This window comes from Oryctolagus cuniculus, chromosome 7, assembly GCF_051225735.1.
Source record: "Oryctolagus cuniculus isolate XC-2025 breed Fujian yellow rabbit chromosome 7, ASM5122573v1, whole genome shotgun sequence".
In the NCBI taxonomy this organism is placed as follows: domain Eukaryota; kingdom Metazoa; phylum Chordata; class Mammalia; order Lagomorpha; family Leporidae; genus Oryctolagus; species Oryctolagus cuniculus.
The window spans coordinates 50,748,747-50,762,815 of NC_142873.1; the positions used below are offsets into that span (position 1 = coordinate 50,748,747).

Consider the following 14,069-nt stretch of genomic DNA (forward strand, 5'->3'; position numbering starts at 1 on the left):
TCTTCTTCACTATCTGTCACATAATATAAAGACTTTTGGGTACATGTATTTCTTCCCATTACATTGTGAGTCTCCTGAAGGTTGAAACTAAGTATTAAATATATTGGTGCTGATACCAAACTTGGTGCCCTCTATATTGTGACCTGAAATTATATATATATATGAATTAAAGTTCCATTATTCTTTTTTTTTTAAATTTTTTTTTAACAGGCAGAGTGGACAGTGTGAGAGACACAGAGAGAAAGGTCTTCCTTTGCCGTTGGTACACCCTCCAATGGCCGCCGCAGCCAGCATGCTGTGACCGGCACACCGCGCTGTTCCGAAGGCAGGAGCCAGGTGCTTCTCCTGGTCTCCCATGGGGTGCAGGGCCCAAGCACTTGGGCCATCCTCCACTGCACTCCCGGGCCATAGCAGAGAGCTGGACTGGAAGAGGAGCAACCGGGACTAGTACGTGGCGCCCCAACTGGGACTAGAACCTGGGGTGCCAGCGCCACAGGTGGAGGATTAGCCTAGTGAGCCATGGTGCCGGCCCAATTCCTGGACTTTCTATGGGGTTGAGCATAGCTCATCTTCATTCAGTCAGAATGAAAAACCATGTACATCATTAAGTAGAGTTCCAAGAGAGTACCGTCTTAGGGGGGCCGGCACCACGGCTCACTTGGTTAATCCTCTGCCTGCGGCACCAGCATCCCGTATGGGCGCCGGGTTCTAGTCCCAGTTGCTCCTCTTCCAGTCCAGCTCTCTGCTGTGGCCAGGGAGGGCAGTGGAGGATGGCCCAGGTGTTTGGGCGCCTGCACCCATGTGGGAGACCAGGAAGAAGCATCTGGCTCCTGGCTTCTGACTGGCGTAGCTCTGGCCGTGGCAGCCATTTGGGGAGTGAACCAACAGAAGGAAAACCTTTCTCTCTAACTCTATCTGTCAAATTAAAGAAGAAAAAAAAAAAAGAGAGAGAGAGAGAGAGAGAGAGAGAGAGAGCGAGAGAGAGAGAGAGAGAGCGCCATGTTAGCTGTAGACTAAATGCTGTTCTGGATCCATCTTCCTAATTTTGAAGTAAAGACTCAAAAGGATCTTTACTGAATAACTGAATCCCTGAACAGAGCCAGTATGGAACAACGTAAAACTGGTAACATCTGGCATCCAATCAAAAATTACCAGGCAAGCATGGAAGCAAGGACATACACTGCTCAATGAGGAGAAAAATCATAAATAGAAACACTCAAAGAAGGATGATAAAACTATTGTCAACTATAAAAGAGTTACAGCACATATAATCAAGAAGGGAAAGAAAGCATAAACACAACAGAGATAAAGTTATAAAGTGAATCAAAGCACGATTTTAGAGATTAAAATTACAGTATCTGAGGGAAAAGCATACTGGATGGGATGAACTGCAAATAACAAACTACAGAGAAAACAACTTGTGAAATTCAAAATATAGCCAGATAAAATAATCTAAAATCAAACACATACATGCATGCACGTGTGCATGTGTGTGTGTGCGCATGCACACACACACAGTGACCAGAGAGACAACTCCAAAAGCTTAACAGATGTAAATGCACATTGTGAAGTAGGAAGAAATTCTGGAAAAAAAAAAACTTGAAATTTTCCAGACAATGGTTGACTATTTTCCAAATATGTATCCAAAAATATCAGTGAAGAAGAACAAAACAGAAGAAACAGGAAGAACACTACAATAATAGGCATCATAATCAAGCTGCTAAAAATTGGGAGAAATGAGAGTATCTTAACAGTAGCTGTAAAAGAGAAAATTACATCTGAGGAAACAAAAAGAATTAGAGCAGATTTCTTTTCAGAAATGACAGAAGCCAGAAAACAACACGACAACTTTAAAGTGCTGGAAGCCAGTGAGGAATTCTGTGCAAATATCTTTGAAAACTAGGGCAAAATGAAAACCTTTTCAGGGAGAGAAAAGCAGAACGAATTCACCATCAGGAGACAAGGACTACATAAAATGCTCGAGGAATTTCTTCAGACAGAAGGAAAATGGTATGTGATGGAAAATAAAATTTACATAAAATAATGAATAAGAATTATAAATATGTAAGAAAATAGAAGACTTCAGAACAGTGGCCAGGAGGAGTATAGAAACAAAAATAGTGTTAAAGGCTACTGTACTCTAAAGGAGGTGAAGGCAGATTATAATGAGTGAAAGATGAATACTCTAAGCCCTACCATAATCACTGAAGAAAGATACAGCTCACATGCAAGTGACTAAAATATAAGCACAAAAGTACTCAACTATTCTGAAATAGGGAAGAAAATAACATAGACAAAACAAATCAAAAGATGACAAATTTGAATCCAGCCAGATAAAAATTATATGAAGCTAAAACAGTCTAAACACCTCAATACTATGATATTGCCTACCACATTTTAGACACACAGATTGGCCAAATATAAAAGATGAAAAAAAAATACATGCTAATGATAATCAAAAGAAAGCTAGAGTAGCTATATTGATCTCAGGCAAAGCAGACTTCAGAGCAAGGAACATGACAAAGTTAAAAAAGGTTGTTTCATAATGATAAAGAGGTCAATTCTTCAAGAGGACATGACAGTCCTAAATGTTTACAGGTTTTGTATCAGAGCTTCAAAATACCTAACTATTAAACAGAAATTACCAGAGTTTGCAAGAGAAAAAGACAAATATACAATGATTTTAGAAGATTTCAATCTCTTTCTATGAATAATTGATAGAACAAGTACACAGAAAATCAGGGAGGATGGGGCCGGTGCTGTGGCATAGTAGGCTAAGTCTCCGCCTGCGGCACCAGCATCCCATATGGGTGCTGGTTCGTGTACCAGCTCCTCCTCTTCTGATCCAGCTCTCTGCTAATGGCCTGGGAAAGCAGTGGAAGATGGCCCAAGTACTTGGGCACCTGTACCCACATGGAAGACCTGGAAGAAGCTCCTGGCTTCAGATCTGCCCAGCTTTAGCTGTTGTGGCCAGAGGATGAAAGACTTTCCTGTCTCTCCCTCTCTTCTCTTTCTATAATTCTACCTCTCAAATAAATAAATAAATAAATAAATCTAAAAGGGGCCGGGCGCTGTGGCACAGTGGGTTAATGCCCTGGCCTGAGGCGCCAGCATCCCATATGGGCAACTTGTTCTAATCCCGGCTGCTCCACTTCCAGTCCAGCTCTTTGCTGTGGCCTGGGAAAGCAGTGGAAGATGGCCCAAGTCCTTGGGCCCCTGCACCCATGTGGGAGACCTGGAGGAAGCTCCTGGCTCCTGGCTTCGGATCGGTGCAGCTCCAGCTGTGGTGGCCATTTGGGGAGTGAACCAGCAGATGGAAGATCTTTCCCTCTGTTTCTCCTTCTCACTGTCTGTAACTCAAACTCTCAAATAAATAAATAAAATCTTTAAAAAAAATCTAAAAAAAAAAAAATAAAGAAAATCAGGGATGATATGGAAGACCTCAATAATTAACCTATTTGAATTAATAATAACATTTACAAATACTAAAAAAAATCCAGCAAAATATTCTTCTGTCTTACAGATAGAGGAGACAAAATATTAGAAGCAAGAGAAAGAAAAGCATAACAGATATTATAGACATTAAAAGAATAATAAGTAGGGAGAGCACAGGCATTGGGCACAGAGGTTAAGCTGTTGCTCGGGATGCCTACATGCCATAATGAGTGCCTGGCTACACTGATTCCTATCCAATTTCCTGCAAAAGTTCACTGGATGATAGCTCAACTATTTGGGTGCTGCCATCCACATGGGAGAACTGGATGAGTTCCTGGCTCCTGACCTTGGCCTGGCCTAGCCCTAGATGTTGCAGGCATTTGAGGAGTGATCCGATGGACAGAAGATCTCTCTTTCTCTCCCTTTCAAATAAAATAGAAATAAATAAAATGCTTACTGTACAATAATGGAATATGAATGACTCTATGCCAGTAAATTTGACAATGGGACTAATTGTTTGAAAGAGACACATTAGCAAAGCTCAATAAAAACCAGATAGCTTGTCTAGAGCTACTGCACTAGAAAAATTACATTTATATTAAACACTTTCCCAGAAAGAAGTTTTCATGTCTAGATATTCAGAAGAAATATATTTCAATTACACACAAAGTCATTCAAAAAACAAAAGAGAAAGAAATATGTCCCAATTTGTTCTGAGGCCACCACTGCCCTCCTATCAAAACCAGACACACAGTATAAGAAAACTGAAGAACAATCTCTCTCAAGAACAGAGATAAAATGTTCTTAACAAAATTTTGGCAAATTAAATCCAATAATATCTAGAATGGGTAATATACCATAACAAAGGGATAATATGATGTTAACATTTATCACCACCTCAACAGAGAAATCATTTGAAAAAAAAATCAGCATTCATTCATTCATTACAAAAAGAAATGAAAACACTCTCAGTAAATCCTAAGTACAAGGCATCGATTTGATTGAGGATATCTATGAAAAACCTACAGGTAACATCATTTTAATGGTGAAATCTGAAATGCTTTTCCCCTGAGGTCAAAAACAAGGCAAGACTAGCCTCTCTTACCACATATGCATTTACCATAAGGTCTTAGTCAATACAATAATTCTAGAAAAAAAATAAGTAGATGACATGTAGTTTGAGAAAGAAATAAAAAGGACAGGCCGGCGCCGTGGCTCACTAGGCTAATCCTCCGCCTGTGGTGCCGGCACCCTGGGTTCTAGTCCCAGTCGGGGCGCCGGATTCTGTCCTGGTTGCCCCTCTTCCAGGCCAGCTCTCTGCTGTGGCCCAGGAAGGCAGTGGAGGATGGCCCAAGTGCTTGGGCTGGGCACCCACATGGGAGACCAGGAGAAGCACTTGGCTCCTGGCTTCAGATCAGCGCGGTGTGCTGGCCGCAGCGCGCCAGCCACAGAGGTCATTGGAGGGTAAACCAACGGTAAAAGAAGACCTTTCTCTCTGTGTCTCTCTCTCACTGTCCACTCTGCCTGTAGAAAGAAAGACAGACAGAAAGAAAGACAAGAAAGACAGAAAGACAAGACAGACAGACAGAAAGACTGACAGACACAGACAGAAAGACAGAAAGGGGACAAAAGTTGTCTATATTAAGAGATGACTGTATGGGGCTGGCACTGTGATGCAGCGAGTAAAGCCGCCACCTGCACCTGCAGTGCCACAAGCATCCCATATGATGCTGGTTCATATCCCGGCTGCTCCACTTCTGATCCAGCTCTCTGCTATGGCCTGGGAAGGCAGTAGAATATGGCCCAAGTGCTTGGGCCCGTGCACCCGTATGGGAGACCCAGAGGAATCTCCTGGCTCCTGGCTTCAGATTGGTGCAGCTCCAGTTGTTGCGGCCAACTGGAGAGTGAACCAGCAGATAGAAGACTTCTCTCTCTGCCTCTCCTTCTCTCTCTGTGTATCTCTGAATTTAAAATAAATAAATCTTAAAAAAAAAAAAAAAAAAAAAAGAGAGAGAGAGAGATGATTGTATCTGAAAAAAGTCCTAGAAAGCTAATTTAAAATCTAACCTAGGGGGCTGGTGTTGTGGCACAGCAGGTTAAAGCCCTGGCCTGAAGCGCTGGCATCCCATATGGGTGCCTATTCTAGTCCCGGCTGCTCCTCTTCTGATCCAGCTCTCTGCTATGGCCTGGGAAAGCAGTGGAAGATGGTTCAAGTCCTTGGGCCCATGCACCCACGTGGAAGACCTGGAAGAAGCTCCTGGCTCTCGGCTCGAAGCTGAGCTTCCCCCCCACCCCGCCCCACCTTGTGGTCATCTGGGGAGTGAACCAGCAGATGGAAGACCTCTCTCTCTGTCTCTACCTCTCTCTGTAACTCTTTCAAATAAATAAAAAAAATCTTTAAAAAAAAAACACCTAACCTAGAAATCTAGAACAAATAGTAAGTGTATTTTAGTACAGCTACCAAACAAAATTATTTTGATTTTACACTCATATTACACGTAAAAATTAACTCAAAATTGATAGTAGACCTATGAGTAAGAGCTAAAAGTAAAAAACTTTTAGAAGAAAACTTGGAGATATACGATGACTTTGGATTAGGTGAAGATTTGTTAGACAAGATACATGGAGACTACAAGGGGTTTTCAAAGTTTGTAAAAAGGCAGAATTAAAAGATAAGTTTATTCTGCTGCAAAAACAACTTTGAAATCCTTGCAGCTTTTTTTGTAATACTCATTTTCCATGAGCTTTCTGAAGACTCCTCATAAAAAGAAAAATATCAGTACACTGGATTTCATCAATATTAAAACCCTCTTCTTCAAAAGAAGATCAAAAGAAAGGCTACACATAGTGAGGAAAAAGTTGTAAGGCAAGTATCTGACAAAGAATTCACAACTAGAATATAAAGGACCCTTTCAACAATTTGAGTACACATTTCACCAAAGACAACACAGTGATGGGAAAAGAACACATGAAAATATGCTACATGGGGCTGGCACTGTTGCTCAGCAGGTTAATTAACGCCTTGGTCTGAAGCGCTGGCATCCCATATGGGCGCCGGTTCGAGTCTCAGCTGTTCCTCTTCCAATCCAGCTCTCTGCTGTGGCCTGGGAAAGCAGTAGAAGATGGCCCAAGTGCTTGGGCCCCTGCACCCACATGAGAGACCCGGAGGAAGCTCCTGGCTCCTGGCTTCGGATTGGCGCAGTTGCGGCCATTGCGGCCAACTGGGGAGTGAATCATCGATGGAAGACCTCTATCTTTCTCTCTTCTCTCTCTCTCTGCCTCTCCTCTCTCTGTGTAACTCTTTCAAATAAATAAATAAATAAATAAATATTTTTTAAAAATGCCACACATCATCAGTATAGAGTATAATATAAATTTAAACTCCGTTAGAAGAGCTAGAAATAAATGATGGATGATACCAAGTGCTCCTGAGCAAGCAGGTCAACTGGAGTATTCACACAACTCTGGTGGGAATGGAAATGGTACCGCCACCTTGGAAAACATTTTGGCAATTTAAAGGTATGTACACTTACCATCTGACTCACTCATTTCAGTCCTATGTGCTTATTCAAAAAAATGAAATCCATGTCCACACAAAGACTCATTCATAGCAGCTTTATTTATAATACCCTCCAAGCTAGAAAAAACCCAACTGGTTGGTCATCATCATCTCTCTCTCTCTCTTACTCGGTCTTTAAATAAATAAATAAATATTTTTAAAATTACTAATGTAGGGGTGGATGCTATGGTGTAGTGGGCTAAGCCTCTGCCTACGGCACTGGCATCCCATATGGGCAAGGGTTCGAGTCCTGGCTGCTCTTCTTCCAATCCAGCTCTCTGCTATGGCCTGTGAAAGCAGCAGTAGATGGCCCAAATGCTTGAGCCCCTGCAGCTCCATGGGAGACCCGAAGAGCTCCTGGCTTTCAGCTCCAGCCATTGCGGCTGTTTGGGCAGTGGATGGAAGCCCTTTCTTCCTGTGACTTCCTCTCTCTCTGTAACTCTCTCTCTCAAGAAAATAATAAAAAAAAACTTAAAAAAATAAAAAAATACTAGTGTAGAAGATAAGCCATAAAGGACTGGTATGGCCTAAATTGGCTGAGACAGCAGCCCCCATGAGCTCTCCCGCCCCTCAAGGCAGAGCAGCTGGCTGGCTACTCACTGGCAAGGCAGTCGTCGATGTCCTCTTCACAGTCCATCCCACTGAAGCCTGGAGGACACTCGCACATGTAGCTGCCCTGGGTGTTGTGGCAGAGACCATGGTTCAGGCAGGGCTTGGAGACGCACTCGTCAATGTCAATTGTACACCGCTGACCTAGAAACACAGGGCCAGTGAACCACCTAGTCTTGAGAGGCTGATTCCTACAGAAGTTTATATGGAGCATGAGCTTAGCTTCGGTGGGTGGGGCTAATCCAAGGACATCCTGATTAGTGTCCTGCTTCAGGAGCTCCTAGGAAGACTTTTTTGTCCCCTAGATACTTTTGCTGCCAAAGTGCTAAAAATTCCCCATAGAAAGAACATAATGGGTTGAGACTCTCGGGTTGGAGTCTTTCAGCCGCTAGGGGGCCCCAAAGACATGACCAATGGAAAAGCTTTTGGAGCCATTGTAGTAGGCAGCTCCTGTGCAAAGCCTGTGTTCTTGACAAGGATAAGCAGGCCTCAGAGCACCAGGGCCTCCCAGCCACGCAATCATCTGACCACTCTGTTGAAAGTTCTTGCCTCCCCACCCCTTGCTGTTACCTTGCCAGCCAGGAGCACACACGCAGGTGTAACTCTCAAAGTCTGGTGCCTCTTTGCAAACAGCACCGTTCTCGCAAGGGTTTGGGGAACAGGGAGCCAAGACAGTCTGACAATTATTGCCTGGAAAGCAAATGACAGAGTTTACGACAGAGAATCAGCCAAGGAAATGAACATGTCCCCAAATTGTATTCTGAGACGTTCTCAGAATTGAAGTTTAAAGCAGCGGATAGCCTTGGAATCAGACACCCATGATCCTCTCACTTTTGACTCTAATGTGACCAACTCTGTGACCTTGGGCAAGTTATTTATTTTCTGTGTGCATTCTTCATAAATAAAAAGGGAATTCAGGGGGCCGGCGCTGAAGCGTAGTGGGTAAAGCCGCTGCCTGCAGTGCCAGCATCCCATATGGGCGATGGTTCGAGTCTCAGCTGCTCCACTTCCAACCCAGCTCTCTGCTATGGCCTGGGAAAGCAGTAGAAGATGGCTCAAGTCCTTGGGCTCTGGCACCCTTGTGGGAGACCCAGAAAAAGCTCCAGGCTTCAGATCGGTGCAGCTCCAGCCATTGCAGGCAGTTGGGGAGTGAACCAGCAGATGGAAGACTTTTTCTCTGCCTCTCAAATAAATAAATAAATTTTTTTTAATTAAAAAAAAAGGAATTCAGATAGTATGTAACTTACAGAGGATTTTTTTAGAATAAATGAAAAAATGGCCACAAAGTCCTTATTTCCAGGGCTTCTCTCACCACCGTTACTACCATGAGCAGTTACTTGGACTGGACACCTGTATTACTCAAGTGTGCTAGTTTCTGTACCACCAAAACTAGGATTCAGATACTCAGGAGCTCAGCTACACAGATGCACCTTCACCATGCACCAGCATGGCCTCCAGCTCCTGCCACCTCTGCTGATCTGCTCCAGAGGAATGGGCTGAACAGAAAGCCCATGAGAGAGGGGAAACCACAGCAACTCTGATTGCCAGGTAACCTGTTTCCTTTTACACCTATCAGCAGGACACTGGATGTCAAGTTACAAGGAGGAAAAAAGATGGAATTCAGAAGAGACTCATGGGCAAATCCTCCATCTACCACTTACCTTTTAAAGTTCCCTTTGCCTCAGGTTCCTCATGTATAAAATAGCAACAGACACTCTGACATCATAGAATTACTGAGTACTAGAATAAATAACCCAAGGTGTACAAAATACCAGGCACATAATAAATTACCAATAAATGGCTGTTGTGTTACTGAAACTAAGATTGATGGTGCCAGGACATGGAAACACAGAATCCATGCAAATGATGGACTAAACTCTCCGAATTTACTAATCAGGTTCCAGCCATAGATATACTTGGAAAAGAAACATTTTAAATATCACCATTAAGAAAGCATATGAGTTACCCCATCACTTGCGCCTTGGGATGCACAGTGTCTTCTGAACATTCAGGGTCCAGTCAGTGAGGACAGGAAGGGCAACCAGGGAGTGACTCCTCAGAGCTGCATCACTCCCTACAGACGTGGGCACTGAGACTCAGACGCAGGCACTGACCAGACAAGGTCCCTGCTGGCACCTGAAGCACCTACCTGTGTAGGGTAGAACACAGTGGCAAGTGTAGCCACTTATGTCATCAAAGCAGGTTCCTTGGTTCAGGCACGGATTTGAAGCACATTCATCAATATTCACCTGGCAGTTATAGCCTGGAGACAGAAGAGGGGAAAACCCAAGCAGAGAGTGAAGCCATCTGTCAGCCTCCTCATCTCAATGACTACTGAATGCTCCTGGCAGTAGGAAACTGAACTCTTGTTCATTTGTTTCAGCCACAAGACCCTAACATACAGTCAATGAATGACAGCAGCCAATCAATCACACAATGAATGGAAGAACAGTCTATTCGAATGGTCTGAAAGCCTAACACACCTCCAAATATAAGTAGTCTTCCAATAATAAGTTCATTAAGGGTGAAAAGCTGTTGCTGCAACTAAACAGAAGTCCTTTGTGTACAATGTTTCTGGTCAGAAAAAGGGCTAATGTTTCTGAATACATTAATCAAATCCCCTGACTGCGCCCACTCTTTCACACGCCCAGTCTCTACCATCTATGTGGAACTCCCTTAAGCTACAAAGCTGTTTTTTCCTGATTCTAGGGGCATATGACTTTAAACTTTACATTTTTATTTTCATTTTGCTATTGATAAAAAAATCCCATTGAGATAAAGAAAGAAAAGTGCTTTTAAACTTACAAGTTTCTTTGTAAATGTAACATGATTTATCAGAAAACTGATGACTAACATATAGTAGCAAAAGATTTTCAGATACTCAAATATTGAATATCTAAAAGACATTGATGTATAAATAGCCAGGCACAATTTTTGAGTAAGAGAAATCAAAGAATCAGTGGTTAGATGGGTCCAAACATAAAATATCTGCCCATACATTTCCCTCTCATGAGTTTCTATGAGAAAATTGATGCTAAAACAGTGACATAATTTTTTTTGTATACAATTCCCACTGGTGTGCATTTTTTCGGAAAATCATTGGCAGTTAAGCATTTAAGAATATCTCAATATGTAAAAAAGGTTGTTGAACACATGGATTCTTGCTATCTGAAACAGGTCACCAACTTGACAAGCTGCAGGAGCTGCTCCTGATTGGAGGAGAGCAGCGTACTCGGCGTGTGGGTAGCAGAGTTGGGATTGGTGGAAGAGGACTATAAAGGAGGAGAGAGACAACATGCACCAGGAACATCTATCTAAAGGAACACCTGTGCAGCCCCCGAGAGAGCCGGCTGGCGGTGTGCCGCTCCCCTGCGGAAGTGGGGAAGTGGCAGGGGGACCGTCCCTCCACGGAGGTGGAGGGACGGTAGCCAACCCGGGAAGAACCAGCAGCAAACCCGGGGAGGGCCGAGCAGACGAAAGAACAGCGCAGGTCCTGTGTCGTTCCTCCACGAAGACGGGGAGCGACATAATGGTGCTGTGACTCGGATATGAAGCCTAGGCAGGGTTTAGTGTCGTTCCTCCACGAAGACGGGGAGCGACATATTTTCAGTCTACTTCCATAATCTATTTGATTTATCACAGACATCACATCTAGGCCAAAACGCTTACAATCTTGACACTTTTCACAAGCTTTGTAAGTGGAGTTTTAACTGCTCATCTTAAATATTATTGTTTGAACAGCTCACCTCTCTGCTAGGCTAAAGGTAGAAACCATGAATGCTTTTATTCTCCATGTGCCTTACAAATACTAATTGTGCAATATGTTTGCTGCATGAATGAATGAGAAAAAGGAAAGGGAAACAAACAAGTGAGTTGAGCAGTATGCATGCAACAATAAGACAAAGAACCACTATAGGAAGATGTACTTTGCTTTTTACCTTTAAAACCCTTCTCGCAAGTGCATCTGTATCCATTCACCAGATTGTCACAAGTTCCTCCATTCTGGCATGGGTTAGAAAGACATTCATTTTTGTCTACTTCACAGTTGATACCAACCCAACCTGCATCACAGAGGCACTTATATCTGAAAGAAGATAGAATTTTATACAGTGGAACGTATTAGTGAACAACTGAGTCATAGAGAGAAATGCACAAGTTGGTAAAGAAATGAGAAGCCAGAGCTCCCTGGAAAGCTAATCTAATTTCTGCTCTTCTATGAACATATACTACTACTACCATATACTACTACCATCTTGCACATGGTGTGAATCATGTGTACCCTTCTGGTATATCCAATGAAGAGACATGTGCTTCCCTAAGTAGCTAGTGAAATTAATCATAATGGAATTTCACATGTAAAGAATGTTAAAATATATCGGGCTAGTCTGAAAGAAAACATTGACATGGATAAATCTGCACAACCTATTGCAGTATACATAAAACTAAGGTAAAGCAAACCTTAGTATCACTTGTTTTTGGTACAAAATATACACCTAGAAAATAGATCAGCAGCAGAGACTCAGAGCTGTTGGGATATCTTAAGCCTCATTCATGCTGACATGAAACCTTGCCTCATGAAGCACCTTGAGTATTCAGCAAGAAAGGCATAAAAATGAAGGTGCTTCACATATATATGTAAGCTCCAATCTGAACACCATTAAGCACTTAGAATGTAGTCATCAGGTATGACAGTTTTCTCATCCGAAACAGGTAGATGGGTAAGGGGCCTCAAAAGTGATTAATTCATTTTTGAAAATAATTTCATTACCCATTTACCTTTAAATACATACTTCATTCTATCACCTGCTGGAAATTTGGAAAGGCCAGTTTCCAAAGCTCTCTTCTATGGCAAACACAGCAAGAGTATAAGAACATCTTTTAGGGCCTATGGTCACTTTCTATGGTTCTAGAAAATTACTAACACATCACACCACTCTCAGGGCGATGTTTAGAGTTGGTTGAACCAGCTCTTCTTGAGAACCCACACTGGCGTTGTGATGGAACAGAGCAGAGCTATGATTAAGTAGGTGACAGCAACCAAAGGCAAGAGCATTCTGCAGAACTCAATCCCATGATAAGCACCAAAAAACATGACTACTAGAGACCCCTAAAATGAGCCTGGACTCCTCCCATGAGGTCTTTGCTGATTACTTATGTAAGGGAAACATCCCTTCTAATTTTCCACCTGGACCCTCAGTCATGGCAGGTGGGAACCAGCACCTGCAGATAGAGTAGTGACAGGAAGGCCTTCAGGCAAATGGCCAAAATCTTCAGCCAGGTCTCAGCTCAAGTTCCCAATGACTTCTTCATGCTACTGCACTAAAAAGCAACTGGCTTGATGCAGGTCAGTAAGAAACTATTAATGGCAGTTACTCACCCACTGAGGCCTCCAGTACAGTTGCCATGAATGCAGGGATTGCTCAGACATTCGTTCACCTGTGAATAGCAGCTGGGGTGATGGGGGCCCTCAGGACATATGCAGCGGAAACCATTCACATCATTGACGCATGTCGCGCCCTTGCGACAAGGATTGGAGGCACACTCATCAATGTCAATGTTACATCTCTGCCCTGTACAGAATGGGAACAGCATTACTTGGATCCCAAGTGCTTAACAAATAGGCCAGCAATGAGATATACTGTGCTGACATCCTTCACCTGCATAGGCCTTGGACACCAAGTGTCAAGAGTTAAGGACTGAGATAACCAATAGCACTTGGTGTATTACAAACAAGGGGAAGAAGACTTTTCTTCATGAAGCAAAGGCAACAAAACACTGAATAGTATTTCTTTTTCCTTCCATTTTAGAAATGGGGCGACATCACAGGGTTTAAAAAGAAACCAGTTAAGTGTCATCTGAGATGGCTGCTCCTCTTAACAGTGCTCTGAGTAGACCCAAAGAAGCTTGCTTTAGTATGCTTCTTGCTGGTTTATTACAAATTCATTTTTTCAGTTGGTCAAATCTTGTATTTCTATCTATGGCACACTGCAATTCACTGGAATGCTTAGTGAATGGACGATTAACTTAGTTAATGATTAAGCTGATTAAAAGAAAGGCTATTTTCATTCCTACAGTGGTATTAATCTATTTTTCTGCCTCAGGAAGTAGGTACTCTAGGCATAATTTTATTGTTCTCTGGTAATTCAAAAAACAATGCAGGGACCCTCAATCTAGCCAAGTGGTTCTCAAATTATAACATGTGAAAGACTTAAAATATGTGGTTTACATGGAGATTTTGAGAAACTCCGCTCTTGACAATTAACTGCTTATCATCCGCTAATACTGCTGATAATGGGATACAGGAAACTGAAGCGAGTATGTTCCTCCTCTAAGACAGCACCAAGACTGAACTTTGAAAAGACGTCTGCTGTTTTAAGACATCTGATCTTTACAGTATTAGGCTGAACACAGTAATATGGCCAGTTATGCAACGGTTTTGATTCATTAAGTTTTGAATAATTAAGAC

General features: G+C 42.6%; 1 protein-coding gene across 2 annotated transcripts in view; it reads right to left on the reverse strand.

Moving 5' to 3' along the window:
• The window catches only part of NOTCH2 (notch receptor 2), a 175,109-nt gene that overhangs the window by 30,271 nt on the left and 130,769 nt on the right, over positions 1 to 14,069 (reverse strand). For both annotated transcript variants that reach the window (XM_089300080.1, XM_089300081.1), the window contains 5 exons: positions 12,981 to 13,173; positions 11,542 to 11,687; positions 9,753 to 9,866; positions 8,174 to 8,293; positions 7,595 to 7,747 (listed from right to left, as the gene is read on the reverse strand). In XM_089300080.1, coding sequence (XP_089156206.1) covers positions 7,595 to 7,747; positions 8,174 to 8,293; positions 9,753 to 9,866; positions 11,542 to 11,687; positions 12,981 to 13,173 — 726 coding nt within the window. The remainder of the gene's footprint in view (positions 1 to 7,594; positions 7,748 to 8,173; positions 8,294 to 9,752; positions 9,867 to 11,541; positions 11,688 to 12,980; positions 13,174 to 14,069) is intronic.